The following is a 27,616-nucleotide window of genomic DNA, read 5'->3' as shown; positions in this document are numbered from 1 at the left end:
TCCTTTACTTCTCTTAATTTAGAATCCAAAGGTCAAAGACATGCAAATCTTGTCTTACTGACTTTAGATTTTTCATGCGGAGTTCAAATGTACAATAAAAACATGAATATTTTTAACTAATCTATTGCCAAGTCTAAAATAAATGACTAAAAATGAAATTAAAAAAGACATCAGAGAAAACACTTCTTACTTCTTCAACAGTCTCAGTGACCGCAACCTGCTTCTTTTAATCTTATTATAATTCCTTGTCCTAACAAAATCCTTTATATCAAAAGGATAACTACAATTGCCACCTTGTGGTTGTACACCGTCGCCAACCAGTCATGGTGCAGTTTACATCCATGTGTGTTCAGGCTTACATACGTATTAAAGACTTGAAAGCAATTTAAAAGGTGTTTAGTGTATTTCTTGGTGAAACGTGGATGCTTCACACACAGCAGCACAGATCTATACAGTCACCACAGTTTCAAGGTGGACACCCAAGATTAGTGTCACCATATCAGAATCCTACCAAATGTGAAATATGGTCACACTCTCCCCAAAAAATAAAATGACATCACTTCATCATTTTTATCCTATTAGACATTTGTGTGAAATGTTCTCACAATTAGCATAGGAATTCTTGAGTTTATGGCCAAAATTCTATTTAGTGAGGTGACCTTTGACCGCACAAATCTAATCACTTCATCTATGACCTCATGTAAATGTTTATGCCAAATTTAAAAAGATTTTTCCAGGGAGACCCAAGATATGAGTTTTCTCTGTCACCATGGAGCTCAATGGAAAAAACTATAAAAACTATTTTCATTACTTTCAGGAGCAGGAAGCAGTCAAGCACATTCACTTTTTGCATGTGCCTCACAACCTTAAGTCTTTTTAGTTTCCATGGTAGCAGCTGGAGTAATTAAAGGCTATGTGAACTCATTGTAGAAACACATGATAATATGAGGCTAACATTGAAAAGATTCATAAGACACACAGAGAAAGTCTATTCTTCATATATTGCTTTATTTAAATACCTTAAAATTATATAACATACACTGTAAAAAAAAAAACACTATAAATTTCAGAAATCTGTGAATCACTTACAGTGATGTCTGTCATGTGCAAAAGCACAATAAGATATATGACAAATCATACACATACCACATACTTATGACCACTTAGGCATCATACATTTATGCTTCAACTCTCTTTAACTCAAAATTAAACTTTTCTCCATCTCTGACTAAATCATGTGACCACTTAAACACCAAGAATTAGATGCTTGATGCAACAAAAAAACAGAATATCATCAAAGTAAAAACGGACAACAAAGCTGCTGCATGAGAGGAAACGGTTTAAATGATTATCTTGAAGATGCTGTGTTGATTGATTCCTCCATTATTATGTGTGCCGTATTTGTAAAATTAATATATGCTAACCTGTGACAACGGTGTGCCCTGGTAATGCGAAAAGTTACAAGTGAAAAAGAGTTTTTTAGTTTTTGTTGAAGAGCATTTGGAAGTCCTTGCAGCAGTCCAGTTTAGTGCAGTTTGTGATGTTACAGAGAGATTTTCTGTGCAGCACTGAGTGACCAGTTGTGCCTCAAATGCTATGAGTTTGCACCAAGGCACCAATCTTGTTTATCACCTTGTTTGGGGACTACTAGGTCTCTCTCTCTCTCTCTCTCTCTCTCTCTCTCTCTCTCTCTCTCTCTCTCTCTCTCTCTCTCTCTCTCTCTCTCTCTCTCTCTCTCTCTCTCTCTCTCTCTCTCTCTCTCTCTCTCTCTCTCTCTCTCTCTCTCTCTATATATATATATATTACACCATGCTATAAGAAAACATCTTCTCAACATTTATCTACCAGGAAATTGATTTATTCATCTTTTTCCTGAATAAAGTTGGTCTGGCGAGACAGCAGACAACAATCACTTAAGTACATACTGTATGGCCAACTGTGTGTCCCAATTTCCTCTGCCTCCCAGGTAAACACATTTTGTTTTGACATAATCCTTTATGTGACTCACAAGCAGTGACCCTCCGGTCATCTGTTTGGTTCTAGAAAGTCTGCAGTGGTGATATCAGATGGTACCTCGAGATTGAATAGCACTTGAGTGAATTATTGGATCAGCTTTCAGAACACTTAATTCTGGTGAAGCATGTTAGGCAACTGGATGAAAAAAACTGGTACTAAAACTATACTGCAAGTAGTAACCTTCAGTCATTGTATGATTCCCATTGGCCGGCAGAGATATTTAGCAAAATTCCTATAAAACTAGGTTTAAATAACCAGGGATAAAAAATAAAAATATTAAAGCCACACAAAATCCAAAAATATCCCTGAGTACTTGCTCTCCCTGTAAAGGCAGTGCAGATTGAGCTAACCGGTAGAACTGTCAGGAGGCATAAAGGTGACGTTATCTGAAGATTTATATTCACCCTTGAGTTCCCTGCCTTGTTCTGCGTTTGTGTCAGGTAGAGTAGTGAGAAGGCGAGACGGCGGCACTAGTTGACTGGCAGAATCTGGATGGCACAGGAGTTGTACATTTTGCAGGATTTTAAGGCTAGGGTAGCTGCCAGACTCGGCCATGGCTTGGTGCAGATGTTGCCAGGCTGTGATCCCACTCAGGCTGCCGATGGGGTTGCTGGCCGCCTGGTACAGTAGCTCTGTGTGCTGGCGGAGCTGGGCAATGTTCCGCTCCATGACGTTGCTCTGGCACAGTAGTTCCTGTGTGCGCAGTGTAACGTCCAGCAGGCCTGATTGTCTGAGGATTTCTACTGTGTTGAAGAAACGGCGATGGCGAGTACTGGTGGTGCTGTTTCTTGGAAGATCCCTGGTTGTGAGGATGGAGGATGTAGTGTACAGACCAGACCCAGATGGGGAGCTATGGCTCGAGGGGACAGTAGTTGGACAGGACAATTGAGTATCTCTGGTTGAAGAGGAACATGGCAGCTCAGACGTTAAGACTGCTAATTTGGGTTGCTTATAAAGGTGCTGCTCAGGTAGACTCCTGGTCACAGGTGTGCCATCACTCTTGTGTTCTGTGCACACCCTCTTGCTCAGGTTCTGGGATTTATCATTCCATGAAAATGTATCAAGTGGCTTCTTGTTGGGGTGTGGTGCAATACGTGGGTAGGAGTTGAGAGTGGGCAAGTATGTGCCATTTATTTTCTTCCCTGTGACATTGGACATCTGGGACAAGGGCTTTTGGTGTTGGAGAGTGGCCGGCAACAAACTAGGCTGCTGGAAAAGAATCATATGGGCAGCACTAGAACTGCTGGTTTCCCTGTTTTCATTTCTCCAGAGCAGCTGACCTCTTTTCTGGATTATATTCGGCTAGTGGGAGAGGAAGGAAGAAGGAAGCATGTAAAAGTCATTTTTTTCAGTAATTACTCACTCTGCTACATATGGACGCAAAAAAAATGTCTACACTCAACTAAAATAAGTGAGAGTATTACCTTTACTTAATTTCAGCTCTCTACTTGCCTCAGTCTCTCATCCCTGCTACGTTGTACAGGGTCTCTGTTGTACACTACTCATTTCTTACCTTTATACTTACAGTTTAAGAGAACCATTTTCCGCAAAGGAATAGTGTGTATTTTTAACCTCACTGTCTGTACCTACATCTGCCTTACCTGCTTAAGCACCATACTGTTGGTGATGTAGATGGGCGCAAACTTGCGGCCTGATGGCATCAGGGTAGGATTCCCAGGATTCCCTTGCCCAATGTCTTTGTTTTGAACTGGCTGTGAAGTTTCCGAATGCCCACTGCCTCTGGACTGGCTTTTGGAACTCTGCTGGTCCTCCGCATCTGTCTGGTGCCAGTCTGAGCCATCTACAGAAAAAGTTGGAATATGAAATACATGCTGACTAATACAGCTGAAGCCATGCTCAAAAAGATAGAACTTTTGTCACGTAGCTTGGGAGTGTTTTGGCGTTTTTCCATTGCATGGTACCTGCTGACTTATAAAGTAATATGGGGGTGTATGGGAAATAGCCAAAGAGAACAAAAGTTTGCAAATTGTCTGGTTATCTTTTTGCGACATTTACTCACCAGAGTAACCAGAGTCTTTTTCTGAACTGCAGCGGGAGCCCGTACCCCTGGAGTCATCTGGGTCTTTAGTACCACGTATTGCCAGAAGAATCATATTGTTGGTCTTATTTTTAGCATTCTTGCTGGATGTAGCACAAGGACTGCTCTCGCGCAAGCAAGGTTGTTCCTTCTGCATATTTGACCCTAATAAGAGAATATATGAGAGTAGATAGATTTTCTCTGCATAAAACCATAATTGAAATGCTTTAAATGACAACACTAACCACAGAGTTGACTAGATGGTATGCACCGACATCACTTTTTCAGAACCACACAGTTTCAATAAAAACACTAAGCTGCTAGTGCTACGCAATTTTTCAAACGTATCGTGTTGCTCCTCTTCTCCCTTAATATTGGGAAGCGTGTAAAAAAAATATTTCCATGAGTTTCTTCTTAACTTGTTTGGGTAGTCGGTAAACAGTTTTGCACCATTTTAATTGTGTTTCCAACGTTTTCTTTCCCCACAGGAACGCACAATGGCTTGCCTTTGGGGGTTGTAACTGAGGAATGGCGCACAGTGACATCATGTGCATACCCACTAGTAATACCTTACAGAGAATATACACAAAAATATTCAGTTTCACGGTAACTACAAGAGTCCTAATATTAGCATATAGCGTACATAGAGTAAACAGCTTCAGCCTGTCCTTGATGCTCCTGCAGTTAATGGAATACAATACTATACAGAGCACATGTACTCAAGAGGAATAGCTTTGTATGTTCAAGAACAGACTGTACCCTGTCCTTGTATGGTTCAATCTTTCAGATATTGATTTGCACTCTTAATCATGTGTCTTAGGAGGCGATGTAAATAAAAACACCACATGCAGTTACCCTACAATGCAATCAGGTAACGTTAAAATGGTCCTTCTCATATTCCAATTGTATGCGCTCCTGTGTCATTCACAAGGACTTGAATATTGACTGCATTTGAAAGAGACAGGTAACCGGACACAGACCAAACTCTACATCATTTTAAGATCATAAGAAATCTAAAGAAAAAACATCCCAAATAAGCCCAATTGTATACAACTTTCCCCGTGTGTGTACGTGTGCGTGCACGCATATTGACATGGAGCCAATGGAATGCAAAGGTCATGTGTTGTTTTGAGTCCACAGAGATAAAGAGCCTGTTACACCGGTTACACAAATAAAATGCTGTTATTACAACAGGCAGAGACATGGAGCAAGTAGAAAAGTCGTGTTTTTACGAGACTGCTGCAGTTTAGACTAGGGTTAAACATTATTTTATTCCCATAGTCTTAAAGGCGTAGCAGCCAAAATGGGCTCCTGTGTCATCCACAAGGACTATCTACTGTATGTGATGGTCAAAATGCAAATCCAAATGTAAAACAGCTAGATAGTTCTTCCATGAGTGGCTAAATCAACCTGGGACATGTTAAAGTAACTATAGACCACCTCTTATAGTCTCTCGATTATGAGTTAGGCCTACTTGTCTGTTATTGCCTACTGTGCAACTTCAATGCTGTCCAACTTGGATCACGTCTGTATTTTCAAGGAAAATTTAATAGAAAGTTCATTAATCCTTTTGTTTCGTCCAGTTGTGTACGCTCCCGTGCTTGGGATATTTTTTTGAGGCAGCGGCACCCTGAAGGCAGCACATCTCACTCACAGCAACCCCCCCTCTTATTATGTAACACTCAACCATGCACTTCCTCTCACGCTCGTCGCACTCTCTCTCTCTCTCTCTCACACTCACACACACACACACACACACACACACAGTGGTTGGTCAAAATGTAAACGACATGACTGTTTTACAGGTCGACAGTTATGTATAAGGCGAAAAGATTACAAAAGAGCGAGAGCTTGAATAGTTACGTCACAAAGATTTGGCAATATAACGTCTCATGCAAAGCCATTCACGTTTCTTGCTATCTGCAAAACTTACCTTCAAATGTTTAACAGACCATTATTTAAAATTGTTGTTTCCCGCACGTTTAAGGCAACGAGGGACGCTAACCTGCCGTGTCATGTTTAAATTGCATTAGTCTAAAGCATGTCTTTGTCAAATTCGTCCTGAAATAACTTAGTGAACATCGAGTTGCCAGGATTTTGCAAGGTCTGTCAACAGTTAGAATTAGGAACGTCCTATTTGGTTTCAAAATAAACTTACACCAACAGATAAAAAGGAAGATTTTGTAAATAATACCAATACCATCGGACTCCTACTTACTTGAACGTGTCACCTCCCCACATGTGTTTTGAAATCGTGGTGTTAACTCTATCTAGCTTGAGCCGCCGATTGACGTTACAACGCAATGTTTAAAAAAAATAACTAGCCTATATGACAACATTCCATACATTCGGTACAAGACCAATACAAAAAAAAAAGTGGTCCACCAAAAACAATTAAAGACAGGGATTATTTATTCGCATCAATTGCATCTACAGGCTCTTGTCGGACCTCCTACCAGACACAATAAAATGATCTCTCTGCGATCAAACTACCCATTGGTCCATGAGACAACTACGACAGCCAATCAGCAATTAATGCACTGCAGAACGGCTCTGGTGTCAGCGAGACAGAGTAGTAGAAGAAAACAAAAAAGAGGCACACTAGAAGGTTTCACATTTGGTAAAAAGGTCCAATTTAAACAGATTTGCAGGTTGTACAAAATGTACATTGGTTTCTTGACACTGAGTACATAGAAATAGGTCTACTCTTTGTTTATGCTGTCCAACATCTCTTCTGCTACTTCTTTGAGCCAGTCAGCTGTATCAGCATGATTGCACATGTGACCAGGAAGCCAACAATGCAGCCATGCAGTCAGAAGGGGGCTCTGTTGTCACGTAGAACTGTTGAAATTGCATAAGTTTGTGGACTATAAATAACTAAAACTCACACCACTGCAGCAGACACTTTATTTTGTACATTTAAAACTTAGACAGCCCACGTCCTTTTCCGAAATGACAAGACAACATCAATACAATTCAAATATTTTCATAATTAGCTGCAAGATAAGATCATAAAACATGTACGTGCCATTGGGTTGGCTAAATCACATATATGCAAAGTGCATGCAATCCTTCGTCAAACACTGTTTAGCATCAAATATCACATTTCTTCCTTACCCCATTTCCATGGCAACTCCTCAGGATCTACAGTAAAGAATAAACAGCCTTGGCCCACACAGGAGTCAAGTCCTCAAGTGATACTAGTCAGGCTTCTCTACCTTGAAGCTTCGGCATTTAATTAAGTCTTTGGGAGGGAGGAATGTCAAATGCATACCCCTATCAGACCAACAGCGTTCTTTAGACCTGGGTGCCTGCTGACATGCATGGTCTCTGGGGAGGAGAATTTATTAAAAGTAGCACAGGTCTCTCGGGTGTGGGCCATGGCCGCGGCACTGGCCAAAATGTGCATGACCCTCAGCAGGGCATTCTCACTGAAAAACAAAGCATACAGATTCAAATGGAAAGGTTGGAAGGATGCCGACTAATACAAAAACACCTGGAAAGTGAAGTTTTGCATCTGTGAAGTTAGTACAGAGAAGCCAGAGCTCAGTAACTACAGTGCTGATGAAGCCGGGGGTAAAGGCTCTGAAAGGGCACTGTGGATGAGGGGAGTTCCCCTTATAAGTCAGTCAAGAAACACACCTGCCGACATGGACACTGGAGGCCAGACACCACGCAGCCTCCCCTTCTGGTGTTAGGGGCTCCTGCAGAACTTGACGGGACAAGCAGAGGGCTGCTCCTGCCAGCTGCACAGGCAGAACCAGCACACACTGGCCCTCCAGGAGAGACAGCTCCAGCAGATACCGAGCCATCCAGACCACCTGGTGGTACAGAGGACTCTTCAGATCTTTACATACTGGACAATCTGACCCAACGTAAAACTAGAGAAAGAACATACAATGCAGATGTACCTTAGCACTGCAGCGAGCAATGGAGGAAAGTAGGAGGAGGAAATGCAGAGGGGGACAGTAGGACAAATCAAACTTAAGCCCTAAAAGGACTTTCCGCTCCATTCTAAGTAGTTGATGTTTAGTGTAGGTGTGGTCCATCAAGTAGCAGAGTCCAGACACCTGGAATAATAAGCACCAGAGGGAAAAAAAAGGAATATTTTGTCTTTTCTTAGAAAAGTTTTGTTGTTCCATATTACAATTGTTAACATTCATTTATCAAATGATTATCTCTGGGCATTAAAGGCGGTGGCTAAACTAGTTTCAGTGGTTAAGTCTAAAACTAGCATGGATGGAGCTGAGGCAGTCCAAATTAACCTTAAAATGCTCACCTCCTGGGACGGCAGCCACCTGCCAGTCAAAGTGGCACGCCCTTAATGATGGCCAACTCTAAGCCTTGATATAATTAAAACGGGTGGGTTACATTTAAAAATAAAAAAAAATTCACCCCTGTACAGTTGTCATGAAGGGTGAACTCTGCTTTACGTTTTTGGTATCAGGCTGTAAATGTGTATTTCTGCTGTAAAGTTTTGCATTTTAACATGGGCATCTATGGGAATTGACCGCCTTTTAGGACCAGCATCAAGTGGGCCTTCGAGGAACCGCAGTTTTGGCAGTTCCGTATGGGCTTCATTTTTCAGCACCGCCGGTGGGCTTAACAGACAGTACTGTAGCTTTATAGTTGAGCGCTGAGCCAATTTACCTCAGGGAGGAGACATTCTTCCTTTTTTGCAGCAAGAAAGAGGCAAACCATGCCGAGGAGCTGCAGGTTGACTGTGGTCACCTTGATCTGACGCACAGAGCGGTTGAGGAGGTGTATGGCCAGATAGAGGGTCTCTTCCTGAAAATGCATCATCTCCTGGTAGGAAATAAACTAGGCAATCAAGACTGAAATCAAATTTTTTTAATTGCTTTTTGTACAGATTAAAGAATTGATACATAATGTTACTTGAGCTTTAGGAGGTACTGGTTTGTTACTTTTGGACAGAGCTAGGCTAGCCTTTTCCAGTGTTTTTGCTAAGCAGCTGTAGCTTAATATTCACTGTACAGATATGAGTGGTATCAACCTTCTACTTTTAATACAAGCCATTCAAGTGAACATTGATTTGTGTTTCCTTACAGGCCATCTAACTTTGCATATATTAGCATTCAACAGGTTCTTATCAGGCACATAACCTTAAATTAACTGTCCCATCACTGGGACTTACATGTACTTGAATGAGCCAGTCTACCAGGACAGAACGAGTGCCATCGGTGAAATGTCGGGGCAGGTCGGCGTTGGAAAAAGAGTGTCGTGTTTGACTTATCTGCAGGGTGAAAACAGAAAACAGGAGGCACACTCTAAATATTTAAAGAGATACATAAGTGCATGTGCCAATCTTGTAGGTTGCCTTTCAATTATAAGGTATACAGTTAGTGGTGAGGTCTGCATGCAGCACATTGGAAGGATAATGTTTCTTACTTAGAAATTTACATAAAACCCTATCTACGGAGGTTGTCTCACCATCATATCCAAGAACATGTCCCAGGCGTACGTCCGGTCCCATATGAGGTCCAGTCTCTCCAGTGCTGTCGCTACTTCATTGCGCAGCAAGCTAGGCACCAGTGCCTGTAGGCTTTGAAGACCCTGCAGTCCATGAGGGTAAAGAAGCAAAGGCTCCTCCACACACCCATCTGCTACACAGGATGGAAAGGAGGACAACGGAGGAATAACAGAAGCAAGCAAATCATTTTTCACCCATATTCAAACAACATGATTATAATCTGCCACCATCTGAGCACTAAATCTCAAATTTCATTTAGCAAACTGACTGCATTTCATAACAATTTTACCCAATCAAACAATACATCATTTAACAGCTATTGTCACTCTGATAGTTTTATATCAAGTGTAGAAAATGCAGTTCTCCATATTAAGCCTGCACGATTAAACGTTATAAAATAGCAATCTCAATTCACCCTGTCCATGATTAAAAAAATAAATGAATACATTTGTTTTTATTTAAATGGCACCACTACTGCTCCCAAGCGCTGGTATGATCTGTAGAGAATCATGATATCAATTCTAAGCTTAAAAAAATAAAATCATGCTTCATTTTTTTCGCCGAATCATGCATGCCTACTCCATCATTTGAAAGTCTGGAGGGAAAATACAGTTGGTGTTGATTACACTACCAACGGAGCGCGTTCGACTGTCTTCATGAAATCCCATGATGATGCCTTCACTTGTTTGCGCCGATAACCGTCTTTCCTGCAGACAGACAAGGTTTTTGTGACAAAAAAAGCTGCTTAATACTGATACTATGAACCAAATATGTTTACAGTGAATGCAACATGTCATATTTAGAGATAAAGATTGCAAATAGTAGCCTCTATTAAAACAAAGGGAAGGTCCGTCCCATCCTGATCTTACCACTTAGTGATCATTTAAGATTAATATAGTGAAAAAAGAAAAAGAAAAGAGAGCCAAGATGAAAGAGACACTGTAGTACGTGTGGTGAAGATGACAAGCAGGAAAGAAGGCGTACCCATCTGTGTTCTGGCTCCATTTTGATAGGGGCCATCCTGGACTCCTCTACAGGCTGCCAGCGATCTATAGGCCCACAGGCATTAGACCAAGTTCTTAACGGGGCTCGCCTCTCATCCGCCTGCAGGGACAACAGAAAGTCTTACGGGTACTGATGAGAGCATGACCTACCCATTTTTATTACCACAACTGAGGAAAAACAAGTCTACTCTCTTTGATAGGGTTTGTAGGCGGTTGCAGTTCATTCTCTGTAAGAATGTCAGATATTAGTGGACAGTAATGACACAAAATGAATGCCAAAATATTGGCTCACTTCAGGTCAACATTCCCAAGGCCCAACTCCACCATTTTAAATCAGCGACGGCTTGACACCTGGGATCACGACAGGTGAAGGCAATTACTCTCCTGACAACATACATACACAGCCTGTATGTAGGTAAACAGTAGGCAATAAAGCACTTAACCCTCCTGTTGTCCACAGGTCAAATTTGACCCCTTTAAAAAAAGAAAAGCATATATCTGAAAAATGTTTTTTTTGCAAATTACAAAAAAAAAAAAAAATTGGATTTCATAGAAAGCTCTTTGCAAATACAATTGATAATTTTCATTACTGACTAAACTCATCTGTACGTTCCTCTGATCTTAGTCAAAATCTTTGCTTTTAACTCAAATATTGGGTATAATTCTATATAAATGAGGGTTATTGACCATGAATTAGTAGTAGTGTAAAACTCGTGGTGGTAAGGTGGTTTTAGTGAAAACTAAAAAACGTCTGAAAAAGGGACAAAATTGTCAAATATTTGTCAGTTTTTGACCAGGGAGGAACACACAAGGGTTATATAAAAAAAAAAAAAAAAAAAAAAAACCTTGGTCATTTACATAACTTTAACTGAGAAGGCACAAGTTACCTTGAGAAATGAATGAGTGAGATAAATGACATCATAGTTTAATTAATGCATTTTCTTCTATTAACTTCTCTCAACTCATTTGCTCAATAAATGTCTGCTATCAATAATATAGAACTAAAAGTTAATTATGAATAACTTGTTGCACTTGCTCAGGTTAAACAATTCATGTCTAAAAGTGTTTTTTTTTTTTAATTTTCTTCAGGAAATATGATTAAGACTTGGTCTGTTACGCAGAAGCTCACCTTCTTGTGTAAGTCCAGCAGGGCCTTGGAGTCGCAGAAACCAGTCTTGGCCATGGTCACAGCCGGAGACAGAGTTCCTGTGGCGGGCCGCTGCAGCTACTTATCCACGGGTGTCGGCGGATGCCTGGAGCAGCGAGCAGCCATGCTGCCGCCCGGACAACCCCTAATGAAGACAGGTGGGCCACACACGGCGCACGCTGATTGGGGTGGGGACACCGGTGTCAAGGTAGACCTGTTAGGCTAAGGACTTCCGGTTCAGGCTGTATGTTGTAACCTATTAATGTGAAATCGCCTGCCATAAATTATAATGTGGCCTTATTTATTTTAGGCTACTTGACATTCAACATTTTGCGCATTTTAAACAAAAAAAAGTCACATTGCTGTGAGAGCCGGCAGCATATGACACTAATTTGCTCTTGGAAATTCATGCATTAATTTATCATTAGGCCTACAGTGTAATTCAATAAATGATTGCAATATAGTAAATCAACATTCAGATTTTTTTTTTTGGTGTGCTGGATTGCTTTGTCCACCTTTATTTACCTATTTGAGGGAGTCAAAATGATGTAAATATTTTTCTATTTTATGCAATACATTAAACGCTACTTGCAGGGGGCTGTAGCCTACACAGGTTTTTAGAAACATCCCACTGAGATAGAGTGCATATAGTCCCCAAGTGCAACCCTTATTTGAAGTATATGTTGCCACCTGACCCATACAAGAAAACCTCTGTTATCCCCCCCACATTTTCTACATACATTTTACTGCTACAAAACGCTTTTGAAAATCTTATCTAAACCTTTGCCTGAATTCATTTTCAAAGCCTTTGTTTTTCTTTCCTAAAACTGTCTCAATTTAATGGTTGTAACTCAAAAATATCAGAATCTGGCTTTAAAAAAGCTAATCATGTCAAATTTGAGCCTACTACATCGTGCTCTTGGTTTTAAGAGAAATGCCTATGGTATTGCAATTCAGTGTATTCTCAACACTTTGTTGAACAGAGAGCACCATCTAGTGGGCTCGGAAAATAAAGACCCCGGTTCAAGAGGCGTCATTTGGCCATCACTAGTGGGTTGGATAAGGCTGGGGGTGTACAGTGTACACCGTAAACATAGCACAAAAAAGACACACAGCGTTATTCAGTAAAAATGTTTACTGGCACATTATAGTTGCAAATGTTATAAGCTACCATATTGTAGCAGGTATCACCCGTTACATTGTAAAGTCTTGCAAAGGGGGGCTGAAACTGTCTACCAGGACAATGTCCTCCCCTTAAAGATTGCTTTTTTTTTCATTGCCCTCTGAGCCTCAACTAACAGCAAAAAGCAGACAAAATCTTGTTACACCAGCATAGGTAACATTCGTGACTGTTAATCACATTCAAATATACAGAGCAAGGTAACCATAGTAAAGCTGCAAATCAAATACTACGAAGCTGCAGGCCTCCCCCTCTACGAATGCTGCATTCACCATCAAGCTTTTCTTTTTCTTTTTTGGTATTTACACAATAGTGAGGAGGCACTTATTGTGCCTGTGTATGCCTACAGAAGAGGTCAGGGGTATTAACTTGCATGTTCAGCTGTGAAGCATTGCTTAAAGCGTGGCCAGCAGCGAGGTTCAGAGTATGGCTTCACAACCAATATTAAAAAAGTTCAGCAGCACCCCCATATGGCCATGATAGCAATGAAGGCAAGTCCACAGTAGAGTCCATCAGTGCAGTGGTTGTGATATCCAATCCTGCCGTTTCCAAAGCAGGACACTAGGCTAGAGTATGATGGCTGTGCCTGAGCCAGTGAGATGTGCTGGAGTTGTGAACTGTAAATCAAAGCCATTTGATCACATTATCAACTGCAGGAACTGGGGCCACCTGGTGCCCAAAGATTAGTCAAAAACCTGCTGCTTTTCTGTGTCCTCATCACCACTTTTACTCAAACATCACTCTCTGTCACTCACACAAACTTAATAAAAAAAACAATATGTGACATGAGGGTTATCCTAGAGAATGCGGTTGGTTAGTTAGTTAGCTAAACTTTTAAACATTACTGTAAAATAAGTTTTAATAAAGCTTTAAATGGTGTTGTGCATTGGGATTATTTTCTCTCTGGTTTAAAAATAAATTATCAAACTGATGTGAATTTCTCTTAATATTGCTTTCCTTTTATATGCTCAATTATGCAATCTATAGACCAGTTCAGCCTAAGGGATGTGACAATGCAAACCAAAAATGAATTGCCCATTTAAAATCAAATAACTAATAGTTACCACCTTAGCTAAATAAGCATTCCTCCCATGGAAACCCGTGAAATGAAGAACGTAATAAAAATGAAAGCTGTTTAGAAACTTTTAATATATAACTTTTATATAATGTATAATTAAAGACAACGTGTCTTCCAAAATTTGAGAAATAGATGGACAAAAAAGGATAAAAATAAACAAAACAATGACAAACAAAAAGTTCGTTATGCTTCATTACTGAAGCTCAAAGAGCAACCAACATTTCTTCCAGCAATATGGAATATAAAATGCTTGCGTCAATATTAGCACTTGCGTGTGTTCTTGTTTGCCATCATGACTCATTGTATGCAGATTTTCAACAAATCTTCCAACAATACAGCTGATGTTTTGATTAATTTGCCCTGTCTACAGGCTGAAGGTTGGTCGACCAGCTCATGAGGCGTTTATTTGGATTGTAAACCTGCAGTAATACAACTACGCAGATTTAAGTGCTGCAACACATTGTTTAAGAAAGCCCCCGATTCTAAACATCAATGTGGAATCATTTGAAGTGTTGAACATCCACCAAGTCAGTCAATATTTGGCCTTTTCATGAAGACATAACAACGATTGAACGATTTTTTTTTTTTTTTTAAATAGGGGAACATTAAAAAAATTCCTTTAAAACTTACAGTTATTACAAATAGAAAACAAACAAAAGATTTGTGCCTAACTTTCCAGCGAGGGAGAGAGAATTACTGGATTGAGGACAGTGGAGGGCTGTGTGCGTCTGCATTGGTTTCTCTAGACAGGTTGGGGAACAACTGTGCTGAAGCATCTAGTCTCTACTCTCCTATTTCCTTCTATTCTTACTCTCTTAAACACATGGCAACTGGCCTTAATTAAAACTCACTGTTACACCTTCAACCAGAAGCTAGATGTATAGTTTACAATTCGGTAAGTCAGTTTGAAAACAGCGACATGGACTCTGAGAACATGACTGCTGCATCACTTTTACTTAAATTAACGCAGCTTTTAAAGCAAAAGGTTAGCCATGCAAAAGATCCCAGTTTCTATTTCTAACTGAGTCAATTTAGCGCCAAGCCGTTCACATCCAGCATAAATTACATGCTCGTTCCCTTTAAAAAAAAAAAAAAGGCCATTGAGTGCGTTGTGTAGTGTCTTCTTGTTGATATTCTAGCAATTGTTCAGAGTTTCAAAACATGCATGAAAAAAGACACAAATGGATGGCTGAGAATTAAAATGGTTGTTCATCCAACCTCCTGCACTCATATGCACGCACACATCCACTCGCCCATTCGCTTATACACACATGCAGTGCAAACACAGAGATGGCAACCCTCTTCCTCTCCCCCTCTTCCCTATTTCCCCCTACTGTAGGAACATTCCCACACTTGATTTGTAACAGCAAGTTCCAGAAAGAGCACTTGTTAAAAAAGAAAAAGAAATCACAAAAAAATGCAGAAATATGGCTTTACATTTAAAACCGTAACAATAGATGAAATAAAAAAACGGTCTTTTCCCAAATCTTTTCCATTTTCCAAATTTTGATTAGTTTTTTTTTTTTGTAATTCAATCAAGTCCATATATGCAGTCTATGCATGGGTTGGTATGTGTGTGTAGAATGGGTACAGCTGGTAAAGAGGTGGTACTTGCTGGCATAACCTGGTTTTCAAAGTGTCAAGGCTTTGATGTGGTACCCCAGTGTAGTGCAGCAGAGGTCCCGCAGGGAAGCCTAAAGCTAACCCTGAGAGGACGCACAGAGAAAAGCTGCCAGTCTATCCACATAAACCTGCTGAGGTCAGTCAATCACGGCGTGTGTGTTAATTTCATACTCGATGATCCCTGTCTTGTCTGAATAGCCAGGGTGTGTGGGTGGGTGTGTGTCTGTGAGTACGTGTCTGTGTGAGTATGTGTCTGTGTGTGTACACGTGCGTTTAAAAGACCTAATGAAAATGTGTCTTGTGCCAGTTTGTGTTTGTGTCGTCCCCCAGCAGTGCAAGTGTGTACGTGGGATTGTGATCGTGTGTTAGCCTGCCTGCTTGATCAAGAGTCTGAGTGATCATTCCCGTATGCTGGCAGAGTAGGAGAACTGAGGGAAGTGCCTGCGCTGATCTGAATCCTCGACATCTAAACTGTCATCTAGAGTATACATGAAGGGAGAGAAAAAATACATCCACCAGTTTAAAACAAGTGCACAAATGCGTACAAAAACATGTATAAATCCAAACTTAAAGCACAAATGACAGATGTCAATATACTTACACTTGTCAGGGGGAGTTATTGTTATGGTTTGTGCTGTGAACTCATCGTCAAAGTAACGCGTGTCTGTCTCTGATGTTACTTGGGGCTTGAAGGGTGGAACAAGCTGAGGAGACAAAAATATTTCAGTCATTTTACATTCTAAACATCTTATTTTCAATGTCATGTCATTTGTTTTGTATTCACCCAGAACCTCACCTTTTTTTCAAGAACATCCTGCCAATTGATTGATGTGAAGAACTTGTGGCTCATCACTTCTTTGGCATCGTCTGGACCTCCACCGAGCCTGTAAACAAAACACACGCGATCATCACCCACTCACCAGCTACCTTTCATGTACAGATAATTGTGCAAGCACTGTCATTACAAAAGTACAACAAGCACTTATGTTGTGTTGTTCCCTTTTGACTTGTATTTACCAATTACCAAAAAGACAAACAAATGTAGTCCTCATTTCCTTACTTCTTACAGGTGCATGTCTTAGTAAGACAGGCAGTGCTCCATGTGCTAATATTAGCAGTTCGACTGTTCCCAGAAACACCAGGGCTTGACCAAAACAACAATCAATTATGTCCTTGTTTATGGCCATTAACCTGTGACAAAACTAATCAACAAGGAGCAAAGGCTTACTAACGTGGTTACTTATTTTATAGCTGAATATGTGGTGCCCCCGAGCACAGCGGGAGGTTCAGAAAACTAATCAAGCGCTACAGACATGGTGCAAAACACAGGAAGATAATGTTTTTCTTGAGCTGTACTGCTGCATCTGCAGGAGTCAGTCATTCAGCTCAACAGTTATGTTTTCACAGTGAAACTTGTTTAATATTGAAAACATTGTACCACTCACAATTTAAGAGTTTCAGGGTGTTGCTGTGCATGCAACAAATAACTATTTGAGAACATTTGAAAGTAAGCTTATAAATAAAAAACTCCACAAAAGCATGCCCTACCTAACAATGTTAATGTGTTGTGAAACCACATGAATTTTGGCACAAGCGCCCTATCTCGCAATGTTAACAAAAGTATATAAAAGAAATTGTGTATCTGCCCCAATATTGTGATCCACTCCGAAATGTAATGGGTTATTCCTTGGCCTGAGATACACCCTACCACCAATTTTTATTACAATTTAGGCCAGTAGTTTTTCCGTAATCCTGCTGACAGACAAACATACCGACAAAGAAACCAAACAGACAAACCACACCGAAAACAAATACTCCTGGGTGGTGGTAACAAAATCAGTTGGAGATCATTTAATATGCAGTGCAACCTGACTGATTTAGTGTATTACAGATATATCAGCATTTGCAGTACAGAAATGCCAAAATGTCACAATTTTCCTTTTTCTTTTAAATATTAATAGACTTTGAAACGCTGCTTGATACAGTGAAATGCTTTTTCATGTCTTTTGTGTGGCTGCGGCAAACGATCTGTACTAAATGTTTACAAAAAACTGATGAACTACGAAACAATGAAATATGTTGAATTTCAAGCGTTTATCAAACACACGACTCAAACTCTTTGGCCAACTTTTAACTACTGATAGAATTACTGATACTTGCCATAAACAAGAGACACCATTGTTACATTATCGTCTTCATATTTATAAACTATCAGCACAAATTACTACAAATTATTCTTCATATATTTACTAAATTAGTGCTTGATTATCAAGGTGTATGGTGGCTATGGTGGTATCAGCTGCAGATCACAAACCTTTGTTTGGGATCCTTTTTGAGCAGTCCGGCCAGCAGGGCCTTGGCTTCCGGAGCCAGGTTCTTGGGGAAGCGGATCTCCTCCATGAGGATAAGCTCAAAGAGACGCTCATGGTCCTGGTTGTAGAAGGGTAACCGACCACACATCATCTCATACATGACCACGCCCAGGCCCCACCAGTCCACTGCTCGTCCATAGTCATTGTCTTCTAGCACCTGACAGGGTAGTGATGAAAGAGTTCAGAGAGAAAAGAAAGCAACAGGAATATCAGCGGAGCAGGGAATGTTGCCCTTGTTTTCCCAATGTAAAATACATTTCTGCTATGGGACATTGCATTTTTAAAGAAAACTTTAGAGAGCAAACGTTCATATCCCAAGAACCTGTTGATTGTCTGTATTCTATAGTTATAGGAATGGTAGCCAAAGCAGCAACTCCAAAGAGATTAATCTACTAATTTATCAAAACTAGTTTCCATCATGTGCTCATCCCGCAGGGTGGCATTAACACTTACTTACATAATCTATGTCACAAAACATATCGATGTCAGATTCTTAAGCCATTGTGTTGTAAGTTACCTCTGGTGCCAGGTACTCTGGGGTTCCACAGAAGGTTTTCATAGTGGCACCGTCTGTGATCCCCTCTTTACACAGCCCAAAGTCTGTTATCTTTATGTGGCCGTCCTTGTCTAACATGAGGTTCTCCAGCTGTGCAGGGAAAGATTCAAACTAGTTCACAGCTATTTTAGATCTAGAATGTATGACAATCTAAGGTTATAGCATACTTAAGGACACCCCTCCATCTTATTTACAATACATGAATACAATACTGTCAGAGGAAGCAGACGCCTTACCTTTAAATCTCTGTAAACTACATTGCGTGAGTGTAGGTACTCCAGTGCTGACACTATTTCTGCACCATAGAATCTAGCTCTGTCTTCTGTGAACACTCTGTCCCGCGATAAGTGAAAGAAGAGCTGAAAAGGAGTAAAAAAAGTTTACACAGGAATAAGAGACAGAACAATTCCTCAGGCTCCTTAAAGTTACTATATGTAACTTTTAAATGTTTCTGAAACTGTGTAATTTTCCATTTGATGATCATAAATGACCTGTAACAGCAAACAAGACTAACAGTGATAAGAATGCTATTTTTATATAGTTTTTAATAGTTCCTTTTCACACAAAGTCACAAGTATGATTTAAAGCAGGTAGATGGCGCTACAGAGCACACATTCTGAAAGGTCACAAATTTTGATGTACCACGGAAAAAGCCTGTGTTTTTGTATCCAGCCAAGTAAAAAGTAGCAGGATATATCTTTATATAGGCCTAATTGTCTTTTAATGTTATTCTATAAATTATCTGCTGTAGTTATGGCTGATCCTGGGGCAGGACCATCACAGAAAATTAGGAAATAAAAGAAAGACCAACTAAAAGCTAAAAGGGGAAGGGCGAATCGCAAGTCAATCTTGGACAGGCTTTCAACAAATGGAGACAATTACCAGATTTTAAATGATTGAAAAACATCCCCAAATTGGCCCTCAGGTATGTAATATGTCCATTTCATTCATAAAATAACTTTATAATCCGTGATGTGGTTGTATGCCAGTAGCCTAGACTAAATTACGCCCCCCTTCCATTTAGTGCGGATGTTTCATTCCTTTTAGTCCATGTTGACCTAATATATAATCTTGTTCCCCTGTACCTGTGTAGAGTGCCTTTGGGTTTCATGAAATGTGCTATATATATGTTATTTTTACGTTGGTTGCTACAACAATCTCTTAATGCTTTGGGTCGTGACAAAGTGACAGTGATAATGTTAACCGGTTTAGAGCACGATACATCTGAAGTGGGCTAAGTTACCGTATTTAACACTTGAAACGCAACGACACATCAGTGAGGTATTCTCTTATTGTTAAAGAATGATTTTCTTTCTGGAAAAAAAATGTATTGTAACCTCACGATAACGCTATCTCAGGAATCTACAGTGGGCAATAAAATACCCCAAAAAACTTCACAACAGCAGTGTGGTAAAAACCCTACTGCTTTTGTCCAAAGCGGCCGGTAGTATCAACCCAAACTGAAAGTTACATATAGCCACTTTAAGATATTTGATTTTATAGAAATCTTAATAATTTTTAGTTATTCTTTGTGGTCATATTTTTTTAATGTGGGTCGTTAAATATTTTGTGTCTGCTAGTCTACAGTCATTTAGAAAAAAGCTTCTTGGATTAACAACCAGCCCGGTGCATCAATTTATTTTAACTTAACAAGTAAGTCCAAGATTGATTTAAATTCAGTTCTTTCAGCAACAGTTTGATGGATTAGCAAATCCCACATTGAGCCTTATTTGGATGCTTCCAAAGTTCCAGTCCAGTTTAACAGTCGGATTTAAAACCTTTGGGTGCTTTCACACAGACCAAAGAAAGAAAAAGGAGAGAAAAATAATACATTGTTGCATTTTTTAGCTCTGGTCCGGTACAGGTTCACAGTTTTTACAAGTTATACAGACTGTGCCACGTGGAAACCGCTTACGTGAGTCTATGCAGCACTTGCATGCTTCTAATGTTTATATTTACTAACTTTTTTTCCCTTTCCACCTGACAGGAAGTCAGCCATTTTGTATATCGACCACAACTTTTTTTTTTAAACTCTTCCTAGAGGATGTAACAGATTCTTCTCAAATTGAGTCAGCAGCATCTTGAAACGTTCACTATGCCAAATTGCAAAGCGTTTGTTTTTTCTTAGAATGGCGTTGGCGTGGCAGCCATTTTGTGCATTCCCTCATAAAACAGTAAGATTTTGTAACTTCACTTTACATTGTCCAATCTGCCTGAGACTTCACATGCATCATAGCGCCACCTGCTGGCAGCAGGAAGCCAGGCTTATGTGACAAACATCCGATTTATAGGACATTATTATTGTGTGGTTTACACACGATACACAGCTACATAACGTATTATTAGTCTGTGTTCTTCAGCGCCACATAGCGGACAACCAGCATCCCGCCACTACCTCCCGACGTGCTGGAAGTGGGTTGTTCATCGATGCTTGCAGGGTTCATTTTTATTATTATACTCCAAATTAACCACACACTATGAATAATGATGAATAGGATGACAAAAGAGGCCTCTTGCAATATTACATCTAGAAGGTATTACTGAGGGATTGCTCTGTCACTTGCGTTACCTTGGCTACCAATAGGGGTGAAGAAAAAAGAAGAAAACAATAAATCGATACAGCATAGTATTCAGTATTTTCTGTAGCAATGCTGTGTAAATTCTCAGGCGCCAAGTATCTTTTATCATATACTGTATGTGTTCACAAAGTTTTCTTTTGAGGAAATCATTTGAAATTGGGAAAAATTTGAAGTTGGAAAAAAGTTAATAAACTGCAGAATATTGGAGTATGTTTAAAATCGCAATAATATCGTATCATGACATAAGTATCGTGTCTGGTGAATCCCACCCTTAGCTACCAAAGGATTTACACAAAGATACGCTGTTTAATTCCGATCACTTACCACCACTAACCACACTAACTGGGCAAATGCATCAGGATTTTTTTAATCAGAACCAAACAGGTTAGGAGTGAGAGCACCCTTAAACTGATGCATCACTGAGTGCTGGGTATCTTAGTTACACTCCAACAACAATATTTAAAAAAAGTCACACGCATATTAACACAACAGACACAACTGTAGGCCATGAGTAAGAGAAAAACTTACTTCTCCTCCATTTGCATACTCCATCACAAAGCATAGCCGGTCATGCGTTTGAAATGCATATTTTAGTGTCTGTAGAGAAGGAAAACAAATATTATTGTCTGTAATTTGCTTTTTAAATGGTCCTTTAATTTTGGAAGCCACAAACTGAGGAAACTATACGGGCACGGGTAACTCACCGTTAGAAAGGGATGCCGCGTATTTTGGAGAACTCTGCTTTCTGTAACTGTGTGTGCCACTTCATCCTAGAGGAATACACACATACTCACATTCAGCAAATGCAATGATAGCAAGACCACATACACATACTCTATAGTCAAGTTTTTACTATGATGTAATTAGCACTAACTTTAGCAATGATGACTTCCTTGCGGAGGATTTTCATGGCGTAGTACATCCCTGTGGCCTTCTCCTTCACCAGGATCACTTTACCAAATGTCCCCTTTCCCAGCAGCTTCAGATAGTCAAAGTCACTCATGGTCTGTAGGAAAAATTATCATGCCATGACAAAGGTGCATCTGTGAGTTTTTGATGGGATATCAAAATGTCACCCACGTTTCTCGTGTTTGTGAAACATGACATGCTGCAATAGTTATAAATATTTATCCTCAAATTCCCAAACTAAGCCTTAAAAATAACACTTATAAAACAGCAGCGAGGAAGTCGAACATGTTCTACGCTGGACAAAAAAAGAAGACATTTGCAGGCCTCTAGTGACAGGTATGTTTAAAAGGTAGACTCTGACCACTATTTGAATAATATCACATACAATGTAGAGCAGGGAAATTATATAAATAACACAAGAACAAGGAAAATGTCCCAAAATTAATCAAACTACTATGAAGAAACAAACTTCTACTCGATCAGTAAATGTAAAACTTATGACCGGTGGATTTATGGTTGTACAAAGCCTCTATGCAGAGCTTAAACCATAGCCTAGGTAAGTAGCCACACCGTGAGGATTTATATTGGTGTGTTTGGGTCCTTCTAGCATGTCTCTTTAAGAGAACAGCAGAGTTAATGTGTGTATGTCTGGGGAGTGTGTGTTAGAAACAGTGAGACAGTTCCAGGATTAGCTTCGATTAGCTACCAACTCCTGCTGTGATGATGGAGGAAAAAAAAAAGTGTCTCCCCTGGGCTTTTTCCGACCACAGTGGGAAACTGTGACAGGAAAAGTTAACACTCTCCTTGATCTCATGTTGTTTACATACAAGGAGAACCCGGAAATGAGTACGGGGAAATGCGACAATACCAAGATCAGCAGAGCAGACCAATCACAGTTTTTGCAGTCTGCGTCGCTGAGACGTGTAGTTACATTTCTGGGAGGTGCATGTCAGGACATGGCAAAGGGTCCGAATCTGTACGTACCTACGTCGATTCAATGTAGAACCATAAATTAAGCTTTGTACATACTGCATCTTTACATTTTTACGCTGCATGATGAAGTCAGCAGTAAATCGACAAACTAAGGCTGTAAAACAAGAGCCATTAAAAAAAGAAATCACTTAAACTGAATCAGCAATAGACAAAATATACACACAAATGTTGCCCTCCACTCACTTAAAGGTTGCTTCACCAAAAACGCTTTGAGAAAGAGGCTTAAAATTTAAACAACTTGCTCAATAAAGATGAGCTTAACTGAACAAACACAGCAAACACTCAGCTGCCAGGCACTGCTTGTGCAAATACTGACCACTTTTGTGCGGGATTTGGACATAGCAATCTCCATCTCCTCTGTGCCACTGCTGTCACTTGGTGAGCCAAATTTAATCTCCATGGGCTCCTCATCTTGCTGCTGACTCTTCAGGCTATTTGCCACTGCCTGGATCGATCGCATCCATTCCTCCCTGACCCAGGAGAAAACAAACATTGCCTTTATTAAATCGAGCCAAAGCCATGTCTACATTACTCTGAATCTATTCTATAAACATTCAAAATTGCTGAAATGTTGCCTTAAGGCACAAATTATAGTTAACAGCGACATGTTATTTGTAAATTCTTACTATTCAGACAGATGGTTTGGATGTTGTGCCAAAAATATATCTTAAAGGAAATACAGTAGTCTAGCAAATTCAATTTAGAAGGTAGAGGATAATCTGGGGGCTGCGGGGATTTGGTACTTGGCAGAGTCCATGTAAACAAAAATCATGACGATTGCTTAGGTTAGGAGTGCATAATCAGGTCTAATCTGGCACTGAATTCTATTTCAAGCATGAGGGTCTTTCGTACTATTGCAAACAAAAATTAATTTCATTGCCTGTAGTGAACTTGTGTTCCCTTTGTCTTCTGTTCTTACTACATGAGTTTATAACAAATTTCCAAACACATTTTCCTTCAAGACACTGTCAATACTCCTGTAATTTCCATTCTAATCTACAATAGAGACAAAGAGCTAGGACTCTGAGGCCATGTCCACACAAAGCTGACTACATTGTTCCCCTTTTCAATTATTTGGGCTTTCTATTTGTACTAAGACAGTGTTTTACATGGCCACAAAATCCTTTCCAAATTTGACACATCTGAATTCAGCACTTGTTGAGGTGTTATTGTTAAAGAGATTTAGCTATTTTCATATTGTTCTGGTATTTAAGTGTAGACATACTTGTTTTTTCTATTAGAACGACAGTAAACACAACTAAAAATAAAACCCTTGGAATTTTTGTGTCTTACCTCTCCTCATTTCTGTCTACATGGAAGGTGCGTTCAATAACGGTGGTCCATTGTAGGCAACGGATGACAAACGTATTGGGCTTTGGGCGCTCTGTTTTCATCAGCTGGCATTCTATAAGGCAGAGACACGTCATCAGCCAACATAAAAACACTTCTTGGATGTTTTTCTGACTCTTGGAAAATTGCCAGCCATTAGAGAAAACTGACCTGCGACAGAAAAGTTGTTGAGTGGTGGAAGGGTGTGGTCACTGGACACCTCAGGCTTCTCTTTGTAGCCAATGAAGGAGCCGTCGCTCTTTAAGATGAAGTAACGAGGCCTCCATGTTTTAATGTATTCACCTAAAAACAGATACGTGAAGATTTTTGATCTAACTGAATTTATGTTTTACTATGCTCATGTGTACTCAACTTTAACATGCCGCCTTTATGTCATAATGTCATTACAATGGGCATCCAATGTCAGTGACTGAACTAAGCATATATTCTCCATAAATGAGGAAACCATAAACTTGACAGATACTTTACCTATGAGGAGTGGGGTATTTAATGCTTAAAACCTAAACGGAACAGTACTCCGTGAACAAAAGGGGCCCCCTTACCTCTCTTATGGAGCCATCCTTCTCTCACAACACTGACTTCATTCATGCTGGGAAAGAGGACTGTCTGGGTTGGGAGGGGTCTGCAGACAAGCAGGTGGAAATTGTGCAAACGGTTCCTATTGGTGAAGTGTCTGACAGTGGCTCAGATCAAATACAACTGTATCATGTAATACCTGGAGGAAAAGAACAGAAAGAAATGCAGTTAATGCAGAATGAACAACAAGTTACAAACCAAAACAATGCTAATTGTAGCCTGCTGATGCTTTAACATATAATTACAATTCACAACGTCCATTCATGAGCAGGGCTATAAATCACCTCTATCAGAAAAAATAAAACATCACACAAAAACAACAGCATGTCAAGTGGATACTTACGAGTGCACTGTTGTAAAAACTATTTGCTATTTACAATTCTTGCCCGTACTTCTAATCAAAACAGCCTTGGGTCATATTTTATCAAATAAAAATAAATTTGAAATAGGGCCTGAAGAAAGTATGCATGCATTTCTCAAAAATAAAGGAAACTTTCTGGGTATTGCTATTGATGCCTATCTGAGTGTTGTCACCATAGCACCGCGCTTGAATAAATTCCTCACCTTTCTCAGGCATTCTGTTGCCTTGAAACACAACTCCAAACAAAAACTGCTGAAATCTGCACATCTGCTCACCGCCTCTATACCTGATTATCTGACACTTTTGACAGAGACATCTAAAATGGAACTAGCATAATGACTATTATGACCACAAGCTAGATTATTAAAACTCCAGGAACCTCTATAATCTTATGCAACTCTCTCTGACACACATTAGTGTTTGTTTCAAAATAGATTTAACAATGGTAGATAGTTACTCTGCTGTTTCCAAGTAGAAATAATGTATAGAACATTCCAGTGATTTAATAATAAGCAAAATGGTTGCAAAGCTCGGTATTGTCAAATGCAGTAGCTTCCCACAGCTCTTGCTGAATGTTTGTGGAGAGGCCTTGGTAAACCAGGGTCAGCCCTGAATCAACAGCTTATGTCAGATAATAGGTTTACCAGAATTTCACAGTATTTCAGTGAAAGTGATGGGGTTGAATAAAAGTACATACAGTCACCAGAACACAAAGATTGTGTGAACTGCTTTGTTTACAAAAGACAAAAAAATACATTACAGATATGGCTGCCCACAACTTCAGGATATATGGCCATACCGCCACAGCTTTATACATAACTTTACACCTAATTTGAATGGTTAGAGTAATACTGGCTGCTCTTTAAGATAACAAATATGAAGCACAACTTCCTACTGTGCGTCTTGTTTTTATTATTTTTTATCAATTTTTCTTTACTGTTGTGTTTAAGATAATTACTCCTGTAACGCATTTTGTGACTTAGCGTTAGTTCTGTAATATGTGCTATATTAAATAAAAGTATTATTAATATTATTATTACAACCTGCTTGCACCGCTTTAATGTCCAATGGTCTTGGCATCTAACGTTACAATAATATTTAACGTTAGTCAACCGTTAAGGTACTTGGTTTACATGTAGCTAGCACCAGTTGGGGATATAATATAGAGCAACCCAGTTAGATTATTTCAGTTAGCTAGCTAATCAATGTCTGAAAAACATTGCCTTGCGTAAACATTAAAGTTAACACATCCTCATCCTTTCAGCTTAACGTTAGCAAACTGAGGCAAAGTCGACAGACGTTAGTGTTACCTTCCAAAGACAGACACCTCTTTGGCTTAGCGTTAGCTATCTATCGTAACAGTAAACATGTTGCTAAAACACTAAAACTAGCTATAGCTAATTGGTAGTTTGAACAAGTCGCGCGACAGACAGCAGTTAGGACACTGACCATGACGACCAAACCAGAGGTAGCTAACCAAAAGCTAACAGCTAGCTAGCATGTCAGTTAGCCACTTGCGCTACTTCTCACAAACCCGGCTTTCCTTACCTCGACTTCAGCGACAAAATATTCCCAGCGGGTCGGTTCTTGAAGAGGCTCGTTGGTACGCTGCACAAAGATCCCACCAGTTATCAATTGAAGCGTGTGTGTATTGAACTCTGTCAATGATCACACAGCTTACTGAGAGCTTGCCGAGCTTGTTTTCTTCTCTCACAACAACAACAGCGGCGGCGGCGTGCTTGGTCCGTTGCTACTGCAGTGGTTCACAGAATCGGAGTCAGTGAGAGAATAAAGTCCACTGAGCTCCAACTTGATGAATAGTTATGTCGAATACGAGTAACAATAATTTCCAAGTCCAGGAGAGATACAACCGCTTCCTTATGTGTTAAATGTGGTTAGTCGCCCTGCTAGCGTGGAAACCCTCTGTCCCAGCCAGACAGTAAGTTAGTTAGCAGCCCAGCAGAAGCACACAAAAAGGAAGTGACGTATGAGGCCAGAGAGGGTCCACAGCACCAGAACAGAAAGTACATCAAGTACTATACTGTGAGCATAACTCTTTTTAAAAACAAGTTTACAGTTCAGTACAGAGAAAAACAGGCTACAGATTAGAATATTTCCACAAAACTTCAACCATAACCTCACTCCAATTTCACAGAACTGGTGTACAGATTGTGTGAGAGATAGGCAGTGTGAAAGACTTTAAAAGTAATGTAAAATGTCCCGGAATGTTTTTTACCCAGTGTTCACAACTCCATTAAACCAAAATTTCTTTTAATCTACTCATAGTTTAAGTAAAAAACACATTTTCTTTTTATGTAAACATTTCCAAAAGACCGTTAAAAC

At 39.8% G+C, this 27,616-nt stretch overlaps 3 protein-coding genes across 8 annotated transcripts; all 3 read right to left on the bottom strand.

Annotated features, from left to right (window-relative positions):
• Window positions 1–1,782: 1,782 nt before the first annotated feature.
• On the bottom strand, window positions 1,783–6,524 carry si:ch211-132b12.7 (uncharacterized protein LOC564531 homolog). Of its 2 annotated transcripts, none has more exons than XM_034867537.1 (4): window positions 6,273–6,524; window positions 4,037–4,219; window positions 3,618–3,817; window positions 1,783–3,318 (listed from the first exon to the last, which is right to left on the bottom strand). In XM_034867537.1, the coding sequence occupies exons 2-4, from the start codon at window positions 4,209–4,211 to the stop codon at window positions 2,362–2,364; spliced, it is 1,332 nt and encodes a 443-aa protein (XP_034723428.1). In that variant the 5' UTR covers window positions 4,212–4,219; window positions 6,273–6,524; the 3' UTR covers window positions 1,783–2,361. The 2 variants fall into 2 exon arrangements, with proteins under 2 accessions (XP_034723428.1, XP_034723429.1); XM_034867538.1 differs by lacking the exon at window positions 6,273–6,524 and adding an exon at window positions 5,988–6,240.
• A 636-nt stretch (window positions 6,525–7,160) lies between these two features.
• Window positions 7,161–11,944, bottom strand: ccnp (cyclin P). Of its 4 annotated transcripts, none has more exons than XM_034867848.1 (10): window positions 11,679–11,944; window positions 10,530–10,649; window positions 10,177–10,252; window positions 9,506–9,678; window positions 9,210–9,308; window positions 8,705–8,875; window positions 7,966–8,124; window positions 7,697–7,875; window positions 7,291–7,485; window positions 7,161–7,243 (listed from the first exon to the last, which is right to left on the bottom strand). In XM_034867848.1, the coding sequence occupies exons 1-9, from the start codon at window positions 11,730–11,732 to the stop codon at window positions 7,317–7,319; spliced, it is 1,200 nt and encodes a 399-aa protein (XP_034723739.1). In that variant the 5' UTR covers window positions 11,733–11,944; the 3' UTR covers window positions 7,161–7,243; window positions 7,291–7,316. The 4 variants fall into 4 exon arrangements, with proteins under 4 accessions (XP_034723739.1, XP_034723740.1, XP_034723741.1 ...); XM_034867849.1 differs by having other exon boundaries at window positions 9,506–9,675; XM_034867850.1 differs by having other exon boundaries at window positions 8,705–8,860; window positions 11,679–11,936.
• Window positions 11,945–12,816: 872 nt separating this feature from the next.
• akt2 (v-akt murine thymoma viral oncogene homolog 2) lies at window positions 12,817–27,238 on the bottom strand. Of its 2 annotated transcripts, XM_034867204.1 has the most exons (15): window positions 26,822–27,238; window positions 24,879–25,051; window positions 24,487–24,618; window positions 24,280–24,391; window positions 23,303–23,456; window positions 21,959–22,090; window positions 21,789–21,854; window positions 21,613–21,681; window positions 18,742–18,864; window positions 18,467–18,595; window positions 17,892–18,106; window positions 16,374–16,461; window positions 16,179–16,281; window positions 15,952–16,055; window positions 12,817–13,493 (listed from the first exon to the last, which is right to left on the bottom strand). In XM_034867204.1, exons 2-14 carry the CDS (start codon window positions 24,922–24,924, stop codon window positions 15,976–15,978), a joined length of 1,449 nt encoding a protein of 482 aa, XP_034723095.1. In that variant the 5' UTR covers window positions 24,925–25,051; window positions 26,822–27,238; the 3' UTR covers window positions 12,817–13,493; window positions 15,952–15,975. The 2 variants fall into 2 exon arrangements, with proteins under 2 accessions (XP_034723095.1, XP_034723094.1); XM_034867203.1 differs by having other exon boundaries at window positions 12,817–16,055.
• Window positions 27,239–27,616: the final 378 nt, after the last annotated feature.

The sequence above is a fragment of the Etheostoma cragini genome, chromosome 3, assembly GCF_013103735.1.
Source record: "Etheostoma cragini isolate CJK2018 chromosome 3, CSU_Ecrag_1.0, whole genome shotgun sequence".
Lineage (NCBI taxonomy): Eukaryota > Metazoa > Chordata > Actinopteri > Perciformes > Percidae > Etheostoma > Etheostoma cragini.
Note: the sequence above shows the minus strand (reverse complement) of the source record. Positions and strands in the feature narration are given on the sequence as shown.

Coding starts and splice junctions, on each gene's coding strand:
- ccnp (XM_034867848.1), bottom strand. CDS start 11,732: ATGGCCAAGACTGGTTTCTGCGACTCCAAGGCCCTGCTGGACTTACAC. Junction 10,650..11,678: donor TGCTGGACTTACACAAGAAG/GTGAGCTTCTGC, acceptor TTGTCCCTGCAG/GCGGATGAGAGGCGAGCCCC. Junction 9,309..9,505: donor ACATGTTCTTGGATATGATG/GTGAGACAACCT, acceptor TTCACCCTGCAG/ATAAGTCAAACACGACACTC.
- akt2 (XM_034867203.1), bottom strand. CDS start 24,924: ATGAATGAAGTCAGTGTTGTGAGAGAAGGATGGCTCCATAAGAGAG. Junction 24,392..24,486: donor CAACAACTTTTCTGTCGCAG/GTCAGTTTTCTC, acceptor TCTGCCTTATAG/AATGCCAGCTGATGAAAACA. Junction 16,282..16,373: donor AGGATGTTCTTGAAAAAAAG/GTGAGGTTCTGG, acceptor TTGTCTCCTCAG/CTTGTTCCACCCTTCAAGCC.
- si:ch211-132b12.7 (XM_034867537.1), bottom strand. CDS start 4,211: ATGCAGAAGGAACAACCTTGCTTGCGCGAGAGCAGTCCTTGTGCTACA. Junction 3,818..4,036: donor AAAAGACTCTGGTTACTCTG/GTGAGTAAATGT, acceptor CTTTTTCTGTAG/ATGGCTCAGACTGGCACCAG. Junction 3,319..3,617: donor ACAGTATGGTGCTTAAGCAG/GTAAGGCAGATG, acceptor CTCTCCCACTAG/CCGAATATAATCCAGAAAAG.